Source organism: Microtus ochrogaster, chromosome 2 (assembly GCF_000317375.1).
Source record: "Microtus ochrogaster isolate Prairie Vole_2 chromosome 2, MicOch1.0, whole genome shotgun sequence".
NCBI lineage: Eukaryota > Metazoa > Chordata > Mammalia > Rodentia > Cricetidae > Microtus > Microtus ochrogaster.
This window is the reverse complement of record NC_022010.1, coordinates 46,891,497-46,911,789: the sequence shown is the minus strand read 5'-3', so window position 1 is coordinate 46,911,789 and position 20,293 is coordinate 46,891,497. Positions and strand designations below refer to the sequence as shown.

The 20,293-nt window shown below is 41.0% G+C and overlaps 1 protein-coding gene across 1 annotated transcript in view; it reads right to left on the bottom strand.

The window, feature by feature from the left end:
- Window positions 1-4,751: 4,751 nt before the first annotated feature.
- Window positions 4,752-20,293, bottom strand: part of Col8a1 (collagen type VIII alpha 1 chain) — a 130,446-nt gene continuing 114,904 nt past the window's right edge. The window contains exons 3-4 of the mRNA XM_005344939.3: window positions 12,627-12,957; window positions 4,752-9,304 (exon numbers count right to left, since the gene is read on the bottom strand). Coding sequence (XP_005344996.1) covers window positions 7,395-9,304; window positions 12,627-12,954 — 2,238 coding nt within the window. The 5' untranslated portion in view covers window positions 12,955-12,957 and the 3' untranslated portion in view covers window positions 4,752-7,394. The remainder of the gene's footprint in view (window positions 9,305-12,626; window positions 12,958-20,293) is intronic.

Below are 20,293 nucleotides of genomic sequence, written 5' to 3'. Positions count from 1 at the left end.
ATGGGAGTTTGGAGACAAAAGATGGAAGATTAATGCTTAAAGTGATGTGCTTATGTGTTAAGGTCTAAAAAGACCGACCTACCTTCAGTCCACCAGAAGACTTAGAGAAAAAGGTTTTCAAGGGCAAATTGAGGAGTTGAATTGTGGTAGTCTCAGTTGACAACTTGATGAGATCTGGAATAACCTGGAAGATGGGTTTCTTGCCATGCATGTGTGACATTATGCTGATTAAGTTAATTGAGATGGTAATTCAATTCCACTGTGGGGGACACCCTAGGGTTCTTGGTCAGTTTGTTTCTTAAGGCAGGAAAAATCTCCAGTGAAGCAGTTAGCAGTGGAGAAATCAAACATTACAGACAGCACAAGCAGTTGAGAAAGGTGTTGATTGTGAGGGAGGAGGCACAGTGTAGAAGACACACAGAAGGAAAGACCCTCTGCAAAGCAGAGGGGGAATTTATGAAGCCGAGAAATCCTGTCTGTTCTTGACAAAAGTCTTTGAAGAATTTTTCTCCCATAATTTAGAGTTGGTCATTTTGAAGAAAGATGGGAGTTTTGATTGGCCCACAACTGTGATGTAACATGTTCTGATCTGTCCTTAAACCCTTTGGGCCAGTCCATCAGCAGGGGGCCTGCTGACAGGAGGGAAAAACAAAACGAAACAAAGCAAAGCAAAGCTAAGCTTCAAGGCTTTTGTTTTAACCACCAGGCTTTCGTCAGGAGGATAAGGAAGAAACTGGCCATCCTGGAAATTCTCCATTATGACTTGGTCATGGCACCTCTCTTTGTCTGTCTGCCTACCAGAGAGGCTGCCTAACTCCTCATCTCTCAGCACCGTTCCCTAGAATGGGATCCTGAGCTGTAGAAGAAAGTGAGCGGAACCTGTGTGAGATCTTTTTGAAGTGGATGAATCTACTTCTAATCCAGTGGGAAGACACACACCTTTAATCTGGATCTTGAGACAGGAAGACACACCTTTAATCTGGGTCATAGCTCCTGATGGAAATCTATATAAGTATATAGAAGAAGGAAGTTTTTTTCTCTGCCTGCTTGCCCTTGCCTGGCTAGCACAGCCACTGCTCCATTGGCATTGGACTTCTTTAGGGCTCCAGCATATACTGAGGACAGCTGAAACATCCAACCTCATGGACTGAACAACTACTGGATTTTTGGACTTTCCCTTCACTTTCCCTTTGTTGGATTAGCAGGACTGCAGGCTGTAACTCATTCCAACAAAGCCCACATAAGTTCTGTTACTCTAGAGAACACTGGCTAATATAGTCTCTATTCCTGGTACCTAGAAGAGTTCAATGGCCCTGAAATGAACCCCTGACAATTTCTCTTCCTCTTTATACCTAGGCTCCTTCAGGACTGTTCAGCATGACACGTCATTTCCTTTTTGCATGACTGCTGTTCTCCTTTGTAAAACTGGTCTTATTACTTGTTTCTTTCCTTCTTCAATGTTGTTTTCAAAAACTGTCAACATGATTTTTCTGAAATACTTATTTTTATACCGCTTTTTTACTTAATAGTATACAATATCTTATTTCGCATCAGATGAAATAGAAATATTTGTGCCCTATATTCAAGACTTATACCACTTAACTTTTCTTCGGTTATTTTTAAATATATATATATAATATAAATTTTAGATTTATGAATATGAGTGATTTGCCTGCATGAATGTATATGCACTGTATGCCTGCCTGGTGCCTATGGAAACCAGAGGAGGGTATCAGATCCCATAAAACTGGAGTTACTGATGGTTGTGAGCTGGCCATGTGGGTGCTGGGAATTGAATCCAGTTCTATGCAAGAGTAACCAGTGCTCTTAACCACTGAACCATCTCTCTAGCCCCTTTTCTTTGTTATCACACCCATTTATTTCACTCATCTTTTGATACTTTGGTCTTGCCAGGCATTTCCCTTATCTCAGTTTCCTTCCTTTTCTAAGTTTAGGGCCCACAGACAAAGCAACAGATACACATAGCCACATACCCCTCCCTGACACACACAATTTTTTTCCTATCAAAAGAGGTGAGGCGATTCCTTTTGCCATATCTTTGAGCCTCCTCAATCCAAATTTTACCTTAAAAAAAATCACACCCCCCAAAAGGATCTGAAATTGGGTTTGATTCCACAGTGATCTTTATAATCTTGACATGTTAGAGCAGTAGTTCTCAACCTGGGATTCAAATGACTCTTTCACAGGGATCTCCTAAGACCAGCCAGCATATCAGATATTTACATTATGGTTTATAACTGTAGCAAAATTACAGTTATGAAGTAGTAATGAAAATTTTACTGTCGAGGTCACCACAACGTAAGGAACTATTTTAAAGGGTCTCAACATTAGGAAGGTTGAGAACCATTGCCCTAGAGCTAGAAGGGAAACTATTTGTTCAGGCCTCAGATCCATTTGGGAACTACCTCCCTCCCTAAGCATTTTTGGGAGATTCATTCTTCCCTCAACTCGGCATGAAGCAGTTTGAAAAGACTAAGCTTCTACCTTCAGATCCCATAATAAGTTAGGGGAAAAAACATCCTTTTGAGGGAATGGAGGCAGCAATCATATGGAATAGTTTAGCCAAGTGAGACTGCTTGGTTTGGGTTATGCACACCTTCCCTTCTAATAATGCACTTGGAAACCTAACTCCTTTATGTGCATGTGCTCTACACACTGTACCTATCAACCTTGGACCTTCATCCACATCTAGCTACACATATACCCTTCTATGAACAATGTGATAATTTTTTGTTCTACTAATAACGATCAAGCTTAGTTCCTATTCAAATATAAGTTCAGTGTATCCAAGTCCAAAGATTGGAAGATCAGATCTAGCCTGAACTCGTTTTGTATGCATACACACCAAGACAGAACTGTGTCCTCAAGTAAAGCTTTAGGGAGAATCCCCTATTTCCCATCACATATCTTTGCATACTTGGGTACACATGTGATTGAAATCAGATGCATTGTGTGTGCTGGATAGTTTTACGTCAACTTGACACAAGCTAAAGTCATCTGAGAGGAAGGAACCTCAATAAAGAAATGCCTCCATGGCCTGGTGTTGGTGCATACCTTTAATCCCAGCAGCACTCAGGAGGCAGAGGTAGGAGAATCTCTAAGATCAAACCCAGCCTGTTCTACAGAGTGTGTTCCAGGGCTGCCAGGGCTACACAGAGAAACCTTGTCTCAAAAACCAAAACAAACCAAACAAACAAACAAAAATCTTCATAAGACCAGGCTGTAGGTCAGTCTGGGGAGCATTTTCCTAATTAGTGATTGATAGGGAAAGACTCAGCCCACTGTGGGTGGTGGTTCTGGGTTCTATACAGGCTAAACAAGTCTTAAGGAGCAAGCCAGTAAGCAGCGCCCCTCCATGGACTTGCCTCCACATTTCAAGTTCCTGTCCTGACTTACTTTGATGATGAATAGTGATCTGGAAGTATAAGCCAAATAAACCCTATCCTCACCAACTTGCTTTTTGGTCATGGTGTTTTCTCACAGCAATAGAAACCCTAACTAAGGCATTATGGGAAGGTACATTTACATCAGAAAAACAATTATGTGACTAATCTATCCATCAGAATAGAGAGCTGCTGGTGCTGCACCCTTTTAATAAATAATCCCCTCCATTTGAATTCCATCAAAGGCTGCCTCAAACAATAACCAAGGCCTTGAGTACCTTCTCAAGCATGTGGCCCATTGTCAATATTGATGGTGTATTTCTTTCTGATCTGTATTATTGGTTTGCTTTGGGATAAAGTTTTTTCTTCAGTATGAGCCCTTATCTCAGTCCGTTGAACAGGCCAGCAACTGAGATCCTGGCTCTGACCACAGGCCATATAATGATAGCGTCTTTGGTTGTAGAATGAAATAGAACAAACTGAGCTTTGTAAGGATAGAAATGATCTTGATCTTCTGGTAAGACAGTTCAAACAAGTTAGCCACTTGGACTGCTAGTACATACTTGTTCCTTGAATGATCTGAACAATCCCTTTATCATAGTCTAGATATAATATTATGATCATCTAGAACTTAAGTCATCACAAAATTATGCTTTTCTAGCTATTACTGCTTATAATTCCTTTATGTTATTGAAATGCATGTGTTTCTGCCTAGAAAATCCACTCGCCACTATTTTCCCTCAAGGTACCGGCAATATGGCAAATTGAATGTTTGAAGATTGCTTTCTCATGAGGGAACAGATCAAAGTTCTTTTCTTCTGTGATGGTGGGTGGGTGCGACAACGCAGTGTTAATGCCTGTTCTTCTTTCACCCTTCTGAACAGAGCTCCTGAACTGTAATGTCTCACACTGTCTCTCAACTTGTTATGATGCGACTAAATTCATGCCAATGGGTATGGAGGGAGGGATCTAAATGGCTAGGTTGGGTCTTTTTTGTTTTGTTTTGTTTTTAAGAATAAACTAACATCTCTTTCTTCCTGATTTTTCTGCCCTCCCACCGGTTGGCATATGATTGCTAAGGTCAACTATCTTTCACCAAAGCAGAAGAAGACCAACACACTTGGGTGGAAAAACAAGAATGCACAAAGAGTGTGAAGTAGAGACTACAGAGGAGCCCTGGACCGCTTATATACAGAACCGTGACACTGAAGAGGAGTTAAGTGTCCTGTTTAAACTATGGTTATTCTTAGGTCCTAGTTCAGTGGCTCATTACTACCGGGGTGATTCAAAAACATTTTAGGTTCCTATAGTGTTAGTCGAGCAATATAAACAAGACAAGAAACATACTTTTAAAGATATTTAATGATCTGTTTTTCAAATCAGTACAAAAATTTAAATACAAAATTGATTTGCCATTAAGTCTCAAATCTATTCATGGAAACTCAGAGAAGTTACCAATCTTTTCATCGTTCTTTGTTTCTGTAAAATATCCGAGGACAATTATCCTCTACAGACATTCTTTTCCCCTGTGGGATGTCACACTACTTTAAAACTCTGTGTTTAAATAAGAACAATGCCAGTTTGGTCCATTTCACATGGAAAAGCTCTAGTTAATTTTGAATTAAATAGGGATCATTAGTGTCCCTAGGCTGTAGAACATATAGTTGTTTCACCTGCTTTCACACTAATGTGTTAACATGATGTACAGCACTCCAAAGGGAAACATAGATAATTACTTAAAACTCTTTTTTAAATTAAATGGAGTATCATTTAGCTCTAATATTAGCACCATGGTAGAATATACAGTATCCGGCATAGATTTTGCTCCTCCTCCATTTAAAAGTTTAGAAGCATATGCCTGATATATGATAACACACGCACGCACGCACGCACACACACACACACACACACACACACACACACACATAGGCAATTGAGTAAAAACCAATAAATAAGTTGGAAAATATCTCAAAAAGTGAAATTTGGTTTAACTTAAGAGATAATTTCTACCTTTCTTTGTGGAGACTAAAATACCATACATGTACAGATAAGAGCAACTTTATGATGCGGCTGGCCCATCTGTCCTTCAAATCATTTTAATGTAGCATTTAACAGAGATCCCAGGGACCCCTGTGACTTCCAGTCACTCACTACAAGCCAGTGTCCTCAGGAGCAATCCAAAGGACAGCTATCACAGAAATGCTGCTTACTTTGCAAGTGAAGGCTAGGTAGGACTCCTTTTGGATGAGAAAGTGCTTTGCACAATGAACGGTGAATGAGAAACCTTGTGCTAATGAACTCATTTGTCTTAAAATTTGAGAAAAATGGAGCTTGTGTATCATAAAAAGAAAAAGACGAATATTAAGCCAGGATAAGAAAATTTGTGGTGGTAAAATAATTCAGATTTGGAATAGCCCATGTTTTATACTGTATTTATTTGTGTCTTTTCCAATCTATGTCTATCTCTTCAATTCCTGACTCTTAAATTCCGAGGAGAGGAGATTAGATCACCGTTGCAGCCCCACGTTATTTCCCCAAATAACTAACAGCAAATGAAGAGGAAACTTTCAACTGCTTGTGTTTGGAGCAGTGCCCAAAGAATCTGGTATGTGCCTTAGTGAGACTCTGAAGCATTTCTTTCTCCTTTCAAACCTGTTTCGGCTGTGGTGCTGAGTGTGTGGTGACGTCATAGGCATGGGCTCCCCGAGCTTTGTGACATTCCAGCCACCTCTTCCAAAGGCTGATGTTAAAGAAATGGTCATTTCCCTACAATTTTAGTTACTATAGCTGGAAACAACACGTCTGCTATTAAATATCAAATCTTTTAATTACTCTTTTAAAATTAATTATTTTCGCATATAATTCTGAACGTTTTTTCCCAAATTAAAAAAAAAATGGTTTGGATTTTGGCAATTGACTTTGGAACCTCATAATATAAATCATATTTTTAAAATTCATAGTTACTGGGAAAAAACACAGCTACTAAGATACGTATGGACAAATGGAAACCTTACTACCATTGGTTGTATGGGCAGATTAGGGGGATTTTTTTAAACGCATGTAAACATAACTGGTAGTTGCTTTTAATAATAAAAGTTCACAAAGTGGCAAAGTTATTTGAGGAAGACTTTTTAAAAAATCTGCTTATATTGTTTAGGCTATAGTATAAATTACGGGAAGGAAGAAGAAGAAAAAAGAAAAGAAAAAGAAAATTGGGTTCCAGAAAAATGCCAAACTGAAGCTCTTTAGGTGAGCTAATGTATTAACGTCTCTGAGCTAAATTACGAACCCTGTGCACTCTGCCCTATATCACACACTAGACTCTCACCCAGTGCTCAACAAAGAGAGTGCTGAGCAAATGTGCAATGGGCACACCTGCTCCTCTGGGGAGACCACAAACACACAGTTCTGACTAAGTAGTCCCACAGCTAAACGCACAGCCTCTGACATGGAGAAATCGCCTTTGAACTAGAGAATGCCATGGTCTTGGCACTACAGAACAACTCTCCAACATCCCACAGCAAAACATCTGCACAAATAGAGAGGAAATTATGCAAATAAATACTGTATGTAACTGTCACCGGGAACCTCTCAAGGCATATTCAAAAATACTTTTTCAAGGGAGCACAAGGAAGGAGTGACTTTCATTAGCTATGATCATCCAGACTGACATATTTTGACTGATTTGAATAAGCAGGCTATGAAATCATCATATAACGTGCAACAGCTAATGTGAGTCCAGTGGGCACAACACACATGTCTGTACTTGATCCATAAATCTGTCCCATCATTCTGTTACAATCTGCTGTGCACAGTATTAAACATGCATCTTAGTTTTTATTTGTACATGATGGTCTAAACTTTCACTTAAAAACAACTTTCCAACTATTTAAGTGTTTTGAAGCATTGCTTATAATTGGATTTTTTGATGTGTCATTTTCTTTTCTTCTATTAAATCTCTCTTTTTCTTTCTTTTTTCTTTTTCTTTTTTTACATGGGATACAATAAATATCCTGAAAAGGAGGAGTGGACATATTGCCCGGCGTACAGTCCGGCCGCCTGTTCTGAGGGCATTTGGAGGAACACCCGGTCTCCGGGCCGGAGGAGCAGGACCGCACTCCCAGAAGCCTGGTCCAGAAAGCCCTTCTTGTACTCGTCGTAAGTGTACATCACGGGTTCGTTGTTCTTGAAGAGCGCAACCCACACGTTGCCTCCCTTGCAGTGAACATGGTAAGCAAAGTAGTAGACACCCGGGACTTCACAGGTGAAGATGCCCGTCTGCGGGTTGTAGTTCTGTCTGCCATTGTAGAGCAGCTTGTCAAACTTTACTGGGGCCCCCACCGGTGGGAAAGGTGCAGTCAGCTCTGCAGTAAACGCAGGCATCTCATAGGCTGGCCCACCGTTCTTGCCCTTCTTGCCCGCATAGGCATGCGGAGGTTTCACTCCATCAATTCCTAGTCCCATGTCTGGCAGGTATTCTCCCTGGGGCGGTGGTGTAGGGGGCATCACAGCTGGGGGCCCTGGGGGCCCTGGAGGGCCTGGGGGTCCAGGAAGACCAGGCTGGCCCTGAGGCCCAAGGGCACCAGGTTTCCCCGGGGGACCGTGAAGGCCTGCCACTCCTGGCTTCCCTACACCGGGAAATCCGGGGGGGCCTGGGAGGCCTGGTTCTCCTTTGGGGCCCGGAATCCCAGGTGGTCCAATAGGGCCACTAGGTCCTACAATCCCTGGAATGCCTGGGGGTCCCTGTAGACCCTGATCCCCGGGTATGCCTGGTTCTCCCTTGGGTCCAAGAAGCCCCGGAACTCCAGGAAGCCCTGGCAACCCTTTGTGACCAGCTTCCCCCTTGGGTCCAATAGGACCAGGCAACCCCCTCATGCCAGGGGGACCTACTTCACCAAGAAAACCTGGCTTCCCAGGGAAGCCTTGGAGGCCTGGCTCACCCTTAGGACCTGGTGGACCCTGTGGTCCTGCCACCCCACCTTCTCCTTTGGGCCCAGGGAAACCAATAGCACCTGGTGGGCCCATGGGCCCTGGCATTCCAGGTAGGCCTGGTTCTCCAGGAGGACCTCCCACTCCAGGAGCACCTGCTGGTCCTTTTTCCCCTCTTGGTCCAAGAGCCCCAGGAACACCCCCGATGCCCCGGTCCCCTTTGGGTCCTGGGAAGCCTGGCTTTCCAACCCCTGGGAGGCCTGGGGGTCCAGGCAACCCTGGCAGTCCTTGCTCCCCTTTACCACCTGGAAATCCTGGCTGGCCAGGGATTCCATCCTGGCCCGGTTTTCCAACTCCAGGCATCCCGGGAGGTCCTTGAACTCCTGGCACACCAATAAGACCTTGTGGTCCAGGTTCCCCTGGAGGGCCTGGCTTCCCCAGGGGACCCTGGGGTCCAGGAAAGCCTGTTACTCCTGGTTTTCCGACTCCTGGCAGCCCAACTGGGCCAGGAGGGCCATGCATACCTGGAGGACCCTTCAGACCCGGCAAGCCTGGCATCCCGAAGCCCTTCTCTCCTTTGGGACCCTGAAGACCCGGAGGTCCGGGTGGTCCTTTGGGTCCTCTTTCACCTTTTGCTCCTGGTTGCCCCGGTAACCCTGGCCCACCCGGTTTCCCGATGCCAGGAAGTCCATGAGGTCCTGGAGGTCCTTGTGGTCCTGGGATTCCCATAGGCCCGACTTCCCCTTTGGGTCCAATTTCACCTTTGGCTCCAGGCATTCCCATGGCTCCTGGCTTTCCAGGCATCCCAGGCATACCCGGTTTTCCAATTCCTGGATATCCCTGTGGCCCTGGTTTTCCTTTGATTCCAGGCATTCCATGACCTGGCAAACCTGGTGGCCCAGGTGGTCCTCTTGGTCCAGGTTCTCCACGGGGACCTTGTTCTCCTCGCAAACTGGCTAAAGGTATTTCTCCTGGAAAAGCAGAGAAAGGAGCAGGGGAGAATGGTTACCCCTTATTTGAAGGAAGTAATAGTAGTCACTTAATTTGAACACATTTGCCTGTTATGTATCAAAAGGGAAGGCTAGAGATAATATGCTCATCTTCCCAAGCCTTCTCCTGTATGATACCAGGATTTTAAGGAAAATCAAGCTGCCAGGTTCTGCGATGTGTCTGAGTTGTTGGGAGAAACTCTTATATTCAGATGCTTGTATCAGCACTGGTTAAATTTTAAAAGCTGAAAAATAATCAAACAATAATTTTCCACGTTCAAAAGTTGAAGATACCATAGTGTGTTCATACAGAATTTGGGAAGGTTCCAGTTATGTAATGAAAGGACCACCACCACCACCACCACCAACAACAACACATTGCCATTGAGCCCACATGGCAGAGGTATGGTATTTTCAGCTCATTTGTTTAAGGTACACATTTGTGTGTATTTTAGAGAATGCTCGAGTCATACTCTATTTTTATTTTTTTAAACTGTCCTGCTTGAAATTATATTGTATTTTTCCTTGACTGTCTTATCAATTGAGAGATTTCATTATAAATTGACAAGTTACATGGTGTGTTTATGGGTTTCAAAGTATACAATTTATGAATAAAATGTGGAATAATTAAACCATCTAATCAGCATTTCTGTCACCTTACATACTTATTTTTGTGGGTACAGCATTTGAAGTTTTTATTAGTTTTAAATATATATATTTACCACATTTGGTAATAGAACTAAAAATAAATAAAACAAAATCAAAATCATATTCTTCCTGCCTGCCTGAGGCTTTGAATCTCTTGACCATTGTCTTCTCCATCCATTCCTCTTCTCAACCCCTTATACCTCTTAGCATCTGCTATAAGAACCACCAACATTCTTGTCTCTGCTTCTGTGCATTGACATTAACATGTAATACTACATGTTAGTCAGACCCATGGTGCTTGTCTATCTGTGCCCAGCTGGCTAAATGATGTTTCCTTACGTGCTGACATATGGGTGATGAAAATCACTCTGCCATGGACCCAGGAAAAAGGAAAGCTTTTTATTTCGTGTGTGGTTTGACAACATCTCTCCACATCTATCTTCAAGACCCAATGGATTTGCTTAATGTCTTTGACATGGTATAAGATTTCTCAAGCCTCAAATATACGGTTTTGAAGAAATTACTTCTCTTGGAAGTCTAGGTTTAATGAGCATTCAGTTCAGACTAGGAGAGAAGCTTGATTTAGAAAGAGGACATCTTGTTTCTCTTTCTGGCCTGGGCATGAGGTTTTGACTAGGTTACTTAAGCTGTCGGCATCACTGACTTCCTACGGCCATAGCCAGAATAACACAGCCGCATACTAGAGAATACGTGGGGCAGCCCTCATACCTTGCTACTGAAATACAAAGCACATGTGAGAATATGCTGTGCTTTGCAGACAAACAGCTCTGGACATTCCATGCTCCTGGGAGAAGGGGGGGAATGGAGACATGAAATATGTGCTTCCAAAGTCTTCTTTCAGCCTGTAAGTCTGATCATTGTGCTATCTGCAGAACTGCTGCCAGGAAACAAAAGAGAATCTTAGAAGCCATATTCTTCCCAGGTAGGAGTAATCATCTGAATCGATACAAGAGGCACCAGAAGCCAGGCAGGCCATGCAAGAAGGGAGGGGGGAAAAGGACCTGGAACAGGCCTCTCTCAAACTTCCTAATACTGCAACCTTTTAATACAGTTCCCCATCTGTAAAATGCTATTTCATAACTGTTTTTGCTACTGTTACGAATTGTAATGTAAATATCTGCATGTTCCGATGATCTTAGATAACCCATGTGAAATGGTTGCTATACACCCAAGGGGGTTATTGACCCCCATGTTAAGAACCTCTGACCTAGATGACTCCCTAAAAGGTATACAAGCTCCTGGAGAGTAAAAAATGAGGAATACTTACATTAACACACACTAGTAAACAAACTGTAGTCAAGGGAAACTCTGAGAACCTCCTAATATATATTAACACTACATGTGTGGAGCCCAGGGTGGTCTTGCGTTTGTGATCCTTCTGCCACAGCCTCCGGACTACAGGCATAGACCAGCACCCTGAAGTATCACATCTTATTGCTCTGGGATCCCTGATATTTATTTAGCACAGTGCCTGGGGCACATTCCCCTCTGCCTGAGCATCTGGAATGACTGACAGCTGCAGTCACACAAAACCCCTCGATGCTTTAGCGCTGACTCAGCACCACTTGCCTTGCGCCTCTGATTCTCTCAACAATCTTATTTTAAAGACCAGGGGAGTGAACGAATAATTTCCTCTGATTTCTGGGTTTTAGGCAGCTAGGCTTCTTCATGTCCTCCACATCCTTCATGGTGATTGCTACTCTATCGTTCCCATTTCCCCCACACATGCTATGAGCATCTCACAGCAAGGAGTACTTTGTAGGTGTAATAGACCTCATAGTCCTAGGAAGTGATGGGAAATTTTTCTGTGCATTTTAGCTTCCTAATGGCTTAGTGACGGATTTGTGTACTTTGGAGCAGTACTGAAAACTCTTATGTGTAGCACCTAGTTTGTGAAATGCTTTCATTTGAGTTTTATTTTATATAAGTTCTCCAAAATATTGTTTTCTTGACTTGGAAGAGTGACTTGTTACTCTTCTTTAACCCCGTAGTTTTATCCTTCTGCTCCTTGAACTCCCTGCGTCTGCTCAGAGTCTAAGCCCCAGCCAGGTGCTCACTAGAGAGCTGGTGACTGTTTAAATAAATTAATAATAGGATAGACTCTGGTTAAATATGCTTTGTTCAGTCTGATGTTAGCTAAAATATTAAAACCAAATATAAGTTATAACTTTAACTTTTTATTAATGATGAAGATCAAACCCCTGTAATAATTTTTATTTTTTTATTTATTTATTAAATTTTTTTTAATAATTTTTATTTTTAAATTAAAATATGATTACATCATTTCCCCTTTTCATTCTTTCCTCTAGCCCCTTCCATGTGCTCCCCATCCCTCTCAAACTCAAGGCTTCTTTTCCTTTACTTATGGCTGTGTGTGTGTGTGTATAGTGCATAAATACATAAGTAAAACCTGCTGAGTCTATTTAGTGTTGCTTGTATGTATATGATTTCATGTTTGACCACTTGGAATTGTATAACCTGACTTAAAGGCCCTTTCCCTGTATCTTTCTTTAAATTTGAACTTTGCAATAACAAATTTAAAAATAAAGTCCCTGAATTATATTTTTCCCTCTCAGCTTTTATAGTTTAGGAGTCTGTAGCACTGCTATTTTGAAACTGTGTAATATGATGTTACCTTTGCCTTTCTTGGGTACCACCTCCTTGCCCATTCTTGGCACAGGTTGGATTTCCTTCATATATTGGGGTAGGTGTGGGTACTCTTTGCCATACTGCATGTGAGGCATCTCCTTGCCCATGGAAAGGCCATCTTTGCCCAAAGGCATGTGAGGTACTTGCTGGCCCAGGGGCTGGTATTGTGGAATTTGCGGTGGTATCTGAGGAGGAATTTGAGGTGGCAGAGGCTTGATTCCATAGTAGGCACCAGCCTGAGCGAGCCTGACGGAGCTCAGTGAGATGGTGAGCAGCACTCCCAGCAGCTGTTGAGGCCTGGGTGGCACAGCCATCACCTGCGGAAAGAGGAACACACCGACACAGTGAGGACCTGCAGGCCAAGAGACTGCTATCGGCTTAGAGACAGGAGATTACAGAAAGTGGGCAAATCCACAGTCTTCATTGCCAGAGCTTTATAAGAGGAAGGACGATGAAATGAAGATGCTAGCTTTTAATCAGAACGAGAACAAATGCCAGAAGAGTCAGGTTAGTCAAATGAAGGCAATTAGTGGAATGCAGTCTAGAGATTGCTAGTGTCTCCAAACACCAATTCTGCAATTTCCCCATAATGTCAGAAAATCCAGCTTTTAGCGTGGAATAGAGAAACTCAGAATAAAGACATCCAGATAGTTGTGATGATTTTGCCAATTGAATATAATTTTAATAGATGCTACTGTTGCTTTCTAGAAGGCTCCTTGGAAGCAGTGAGAATGCTCCTCCCTCTCTTCCTCCTTGCTGGCTGGATTGCTAATATATTTATTGCCTGGAAATGAACCAGAGCCCTTGGGACTATGCCATAAAAATCTATGTATTGGGGATTGTAGAGCAACAAACTTGAGCCCTGGCTGACCATGGAGGAGCTACATCCATCCTTAAATTTATAAGAGAGAAAAATTGGGTTTTATCTCTTTAACACTTTGACTCAGATATTTCTAGCCTTGCTCAATAGGACAGTAATGGGTTTCTAACTGCAAACAGTTAAAAATGTCTGGTCTATGACAGGAGCAGAGATTGCTCATTTGCTACATGATTTCCTGGATGCTTTGAGGTGTCATAAATACATATAAATATGAAGGTACAATAAGTATAAAAACAACACCAAAAACTACAGAGAAAGGACATTCCATTTGATAGTGCCAGGCTGTCGTTTTAAAAATCACTGCCGTAATTATGTACTTCTTGCTTCGATTTAAATACTATGAAGTGATTCGTTCAGAATTTGGTTAGCTGGAGCCAGCGTCCATTAAAGTTTATCTTTGAAGTTTTATGAAAGAAAGGAAGTTTACAAGGCAAATTAGTTGTATAAATGAGACAGAGGGCGATGTCTGACTATTCACAAGAACAAACTTTTTCTATTTAATGGTGCTCTTTGCAAGTCAACAGTTAATAGAATAAATATAAATGGGAGCTTATCTGCTTATAAAGACCAGATTGAGGAGACTTCTACATGGTAACACCCTGGGGTGGAGACCAAACAGCCCAGGGACATGCAATGTGCACTAATGGACATGAGGGGGCAGGCACAGCACACTTGGAAGTCTGTTTAGTGTACCCTCTCCCACCACTGAGGAACCTGTACTGGTCCTGAATTGGTGTTGTACTCTATGCCTTATTAAAAGACTAATTGCAAAATAGAGAGTCTCATAACGTTGGAGAATGAGAAGGAGCAAGAGCACCACAATCATTGTTAATGTAACTATGTCCTGGAACATCTCAAAAAGACGTGTGTACAACTAATTTAACTTCTGTTTCCATGGGAGTTTTTCTTTGCAATGAACTATCTAACTAACTTAATTCTAGATTACGATGTTCGGCTTCGGCATTGAATTTGTGCTATCCAATTCAAGGGTGATGCCAGGTATCTGAACAGAATACAGAAGGATTAGTTAATAAAGCAAAAGAAGACAAAAACGAAACAAAACAAAAATCAAAAACCAGAACTAAGAAAATATTTCATGTGAATCCCTATCAGAAAATTCATTGCTTTCTCATTTTTCTAAATATACAAATTAATCATTTCTTTCCTTCAGGGAATAAATGAAGTATATGAGTCATTAAAATGATTTATAAAGCATTCTCCATGATATAATCAGCACAGTTGCAAGGAAGAACTGTTTATTTTAATGTCTGACTAAGACATAGACTGGTGAGAGGAGTTAGATATTACTGTTATCTTCTGCCCCTCTAAATGATCAAGTGGTTATTAGAAGCCATTTGGAAAGAACCATAAAATGAGTACTGGCTTATTTTTATTAATATTAAATTATTTTAGGTTTAAAAGAACATCTGCTGTAAAAAAAAAAAGTACACCATAATTTAGTAAATTCCTATTAGAAACAGTGATAGGTCCATCTGAGAAATACAAGGTTGAATATAATATAATCACTGAGTCCTGGCCTCAGGGAGCTACACTGGGAATGATGACAGAGGTGCATACCTTTAAGGAGTAGCAATGCACATTGGAAAAAGAATAAATTTTGCATCAACTTTAGTTTTGAAATCCCCTATTTTCTCATTGCTCTTCCATGGTTTTTTTTCCAGAGTTAGTTTACAAATATTCAACGCAACATAAATTTCTCTAAAACTCAAATCCAGCATACTATACACCCTACTGTTTTCACCTTCTGAGACGGGTACTTCAACCTTATTTTTTTGTTTAGATATTAGTAGCTAAGCAAAGCCCTTCCAGATCTTCACTTGTTAAAAAATAGGTCTCAGTTTTATTTGAAATTCTGCCTGATTTTAATATTCAGTGTCTTTAGGTACTCATTAGAAAGCTGAACGTGTTAATTCACACCAGAAATATATGGCAATCCCTGATAACATGGATGCTAGGACTTCATTAGGATGTAATTCTACCCTTCAGGGTGAATGAACTCCATTATTGAACCTTAGTAATGGACTCGCATGCTTGCCATCACCTTTTCAGCAGTTCGGCTGATGTGCTAGTTTACACTTAAATAATCTTTAAACTGGGATGCACTTGGGAAATGCTGGAAAACTAGAAGGCAAAATAATGCTTAAAAGACCAGGTAAATCTCCAGGTCTCAGCAGGACTGAGTTTCCTTCTACCAGGTCCTTCAGGGGCTTGGCCTTTCTCTCAAACCATCTCCTCCAGTCAGCCTTCTATCATTTCTCTGGTTTTTTATTTAAGTAAACTCTGCTCAGTTTTAACTTGAATATTTATGGAAGGGCCTTGGTTAGAATTTATCGCCAGACTTATCCTTACTAATTTCCTTCTGGTCCCTGAAGATGGTTTTGGTGGTCATGTGGTATAGTGGTTCTTTCATATAACTCAAAGAACACCAGATTTGCTGCCATATACAAACACCTACAGGGAAGAAGTAGCTGAGAACCCCTGCTGGGAAGTGATGGTGGTGGGTTTCCTTGCCTCTCTTCCTTTTTTAAGAATGGAAAGCACAATGCTGTGAGTTTTCTTTGCTTTTTTTTTCTATTTTTTCTTTTATGATTGATGTGTATGTGTGTGTGTGTGTGTGTGTGTGTGTGTGTGTGTGTGTGTGTGTGTGCATGTTTGTGTAATTGTGCATACATGAAAATAAGAATATCTAATGGGGTAGACATTGCATCTTTGCCGGCTAGGTGAACTAAGTGAAGGCTCTCATTCCCTTTGAGACATATACTCTGGGACTCAAAAAAACCTATGTTTGACTTTCAGCTCTGCAATTCTCCATACTTAATACTTGAGCAATCCCTTATCTTCACTGAGTCTCAGTTTCCCCACGTATGACACAAAAATTGCAATCTCTGCCTCTTTCTCAGAGTTGCTGTGAATAATACCAGTTCTTTGTAAGCTGAAATCACTGTTTAAATTAAGTTATTACTAATGCAGCACAACAAAAAAAGACCAATCAAAACCAACTGAAATGCCAAAGACTTTCAAAGGAGGACACCAACCAAAATAAATGAGAGGTTAACTGCAATAATGATAAACCTATTGTGAATAAAGCAATGATAGCCATTAAAATATGTTCAAATATGACAAAAAAGAATAGTTGAACCAAGGCTGTAATTCATTCTGGTGTCATATTTGCCAATCCTCATCACTTTGAATAGCCTCCTGGATATTCCTTGTGGTTTCCTCATGTGACCTGTAATGTACACATTATACTACCATGATAGGTATTATTTTAGATGATCTAAGCATACCTTTTGTACATTTATCCTCATGAGATTTGGCGTTGCTGTACCAAACAGTATTTACGTATTTAACCTTCAATCTTAGCTTTGTATCTAACCTTAGTCTTGTTTATGTGTGTTTATGGTGTGATGGGGACAAGCCCCTCTTTTCTGCCAGTCTTCTAGGGCTTCTTGTTCTGATATTGGCTCTCTCAAGAGCCTTAGATTTATCCCTTGAAGAAAGGGGAACGAGGCAGAATATTCTCCCAATATTTCCCAGAACTGCTTCTCTGTGTATCTTAAAAGAAAATTATCTCTTTGTTGACTGTATACTGTCCAAACTAGACCAGCAGGAGCAAAAATAGGTGACTGCCAAACTTTGCCAGGACAATGTAGGACAAGTTCTTCAAAATCTCCCCTGCTTCTCAAAAATGTCTGTCAGATTACTAGGCCTATAGACCAAAGGTGGATGCCCCAATGTTATAGAAGAACCTAGGGTGACTGTCCAGGTAGCCAGCTGCTTCTGTCATCTCTTAAATTTGGAAATCACTTGCTCTATACTTCCTGTTTATTCAGGTATTATTATGTCTTTCTCAGGTCTTTGATGAGGTTGAAGACTAGACAGTTACAATTCTCCCTAATCATGGTAGAAAGTAAGTTAAGTACGAAACTCTGGACTCCTCAGGAAAGAACAACTGATGGAGTATTTTCTCTATATTGCCAAATACAAATGGGCTGGATACTGTGACTGATATTGTAACTGTAATTCTTACTTGATAACCGGTTTTGTTGTATATAATTTTACTATGTTAACATTAAAACCTTCCTTCTTAATTAGACAAAAGGGGGAAAGCATGGAATAATCCTTTTGTACACCATGAAGACATGTTGCTCTTATTGTTAATAAAATTTTATAATAGTATAATAATCCTGCCTAGGATTTTTAGGGCAGAGAGAATGCTGGGGTGAAGAAGGGCAGAGTGAAAGGAGGGTGTGTGAGACACAGAGTGAGCAGGATGGGAAGTACATACATGAGGTAAACAAGTCTCGGGGTAGACATAGATGAATAGAAATGGATTACTTTAAGTTATAAGAGCTAGCTAAAAACAAGCTAAGCGATCAGCAAAGCATTTATAATAAACATTGAAATTCTTTATGTGGTTATTTGGGAAGCTGCTGGCAAGACAGAAAATTCTGCCTACATTTCTTGGTTGCATTTTCCTGGGTGATTAATCCATTAGATACAATTAGTTATTGAACTACAGGTTTAATTTTTGGAGGGGAAGGACAGAAGATACAATGGCCTAGTCAAATGATGGAGTTTTATTTTATTTAACTCGATTTCTAGTATTGGCAGGTGATAAGTTAAAATAAGTTTGAATACTGGACACAAGTGCCGTAAAGAAAGGCAAGCAGGAGTCTCTGTCTACTCAGCTTCGTCTCACAAACATGCAGTAGGCTGTCATTTGTTCACCAAAGCCTCCATGACTCAGTACATCAGATTGGGTGTTGTACAAAACAGAGCTCAGAGGTCTGGAGGCTGCACAGTCCAAGATCAAGATGCCGGATGACAGGTGTCTGGGGAGGACTGCTTCCTGGTTCACAGCTGTCAATCTTCTGACTTTCTCGCCATGTCAGGGGAGAACGGAGATTTGTTTTGGCTCTTTCCCAAGGACACCAATCACATTCCAAAGGTTTTTGCTCTTGTGACCCTATCATTTCTCATACATCTTCCAGCATCACTGTAGGTTAGGATAATGACGTGGGAATCTGGTCACAAGCACAAACTGTATAGCCCTGGAGTAAGCACTCAAGGATGACTTGAAGCGGGAAAGCTGGGAAGGACAGTAGTTGAAGACATCAATGGGAAGTAAATTATGACTGAAGATTTGAATATTGAGATTTTTCAAAAAGATTTATTTATTTTTATATTAATGTGTGACTATTTTGCCTGCATGCGTGCATGTATACTACATGCATGCCTGGTGTCCACAGAGGCTAGGGTTTCAAAACTCCTGGAACTAGAGTTATAGACCGTTGTGAGCAGCCATGTGGATGCTGGGAACCAAACCTGGGTCCTCTGTAAGAACAAATGCTCTTAACCACTGAGGCATCTCTTCAGTCCTTTGTTTATTTTAAAAGAATGCCTCAAAAGAGGCCAAATGGGAGAAGAGGGACACACCTATTTATCACAACATAGTTGTGAGCATTTTATTGTTTCAAAAGTACACCCTCCTCGTTGTCTATCCTCTATTTTGTTCTTTTTTTCATTAGGTATTATTGTTTTTTAATCCCTCAGATTTTAAATCTGCTGTATCATTGTGCTACAGGTACCATAATGAAGAGTAGGTAACTAACAGGAATTTATTCTTGTACAGTTAAGGAGGCATGGACGTCCAAACACACTGTTGGGGTGAGGCCCTGTTGAGGGCTTCTCTGGGATGTGTATGGGAGTCTTCATTGTATGACTTTATGTGCTCTTTTTCACGTGTGTTTTGTTTTGCAGTCATCATAATGATCCCATTTTAATTTAATTTACCCTTTAAAGAGCTAATCTCTAAATAAAGTCATAGTCTGGGGTACCAGGGATTAAGATTTCAACACAGATTTTTGAGATGGGTGAATCGGTTCATAGCACCCATCTTCCTCTGGACAAACTCAATTTTTAGTTCAGTTTTAGGCCTTTTTAGCCTTCCATTATTTGCCTCATCCTACTACAAGTTTCACCAAAACTTAAATGTAATTGTAACCAACTTTATAATTTTTGATCCATTAGCCAATTTACTAACCTTCTGGAGAAAAAGAAACTGTGATTTTTAGGGTGTTTCTTGGTGCTTATTGACAGATCCTCATAATCAAAGCTCTTGAGATGGATAAGGACTTTCAAAATATTTCATTAAATCTCAGCCTTTGCTTAAAATAGTCCTTACAATGGTTGTTAAGCATTAATATTTTCTGTTTGGATATTAACAATGATGGGAACACTCATGAAGCAACCTATTGTTACACAACTTTGTTACTTTAAAAAAATTGTATGAATAATTTGTAAGAAATACTTAAGGCACACACCTTTAATCCCAGCACTTGGGAACAGAGGCAGACAGATCTCTGAGTGTGAGGCCAGCTGGGTCTACAGAGTGAGTTCCAGGGCAGCCAGGGCTACACAGAGAAATTCTATCTCAAAAAAAAAAAAAAAGTCATATATGGCACTGTTCCTGTAGCAGGGGTGAGGGGCTTAAGAAATCCTGAAATTGATTACAAGGCCAGAAGACATGTGAAAAGGTCACAAGAACCAGAGACTTTGGTAGTTTAAATGTAATTGGCCCCTATAAGATCACAGGGATGGCCAGGGGGTGGTGGCGCACGCCTGTAATCCCAGCACTTGGGAGGCAGAGGCAGGCGGATCTCTGTGAGTTCGAAACCAGCCTGGTCTACAAGAGCTAGTTCCAGGACAGGCTCCAAAAACCACAGAGAAACCCTGTCTCGAAAAACCAA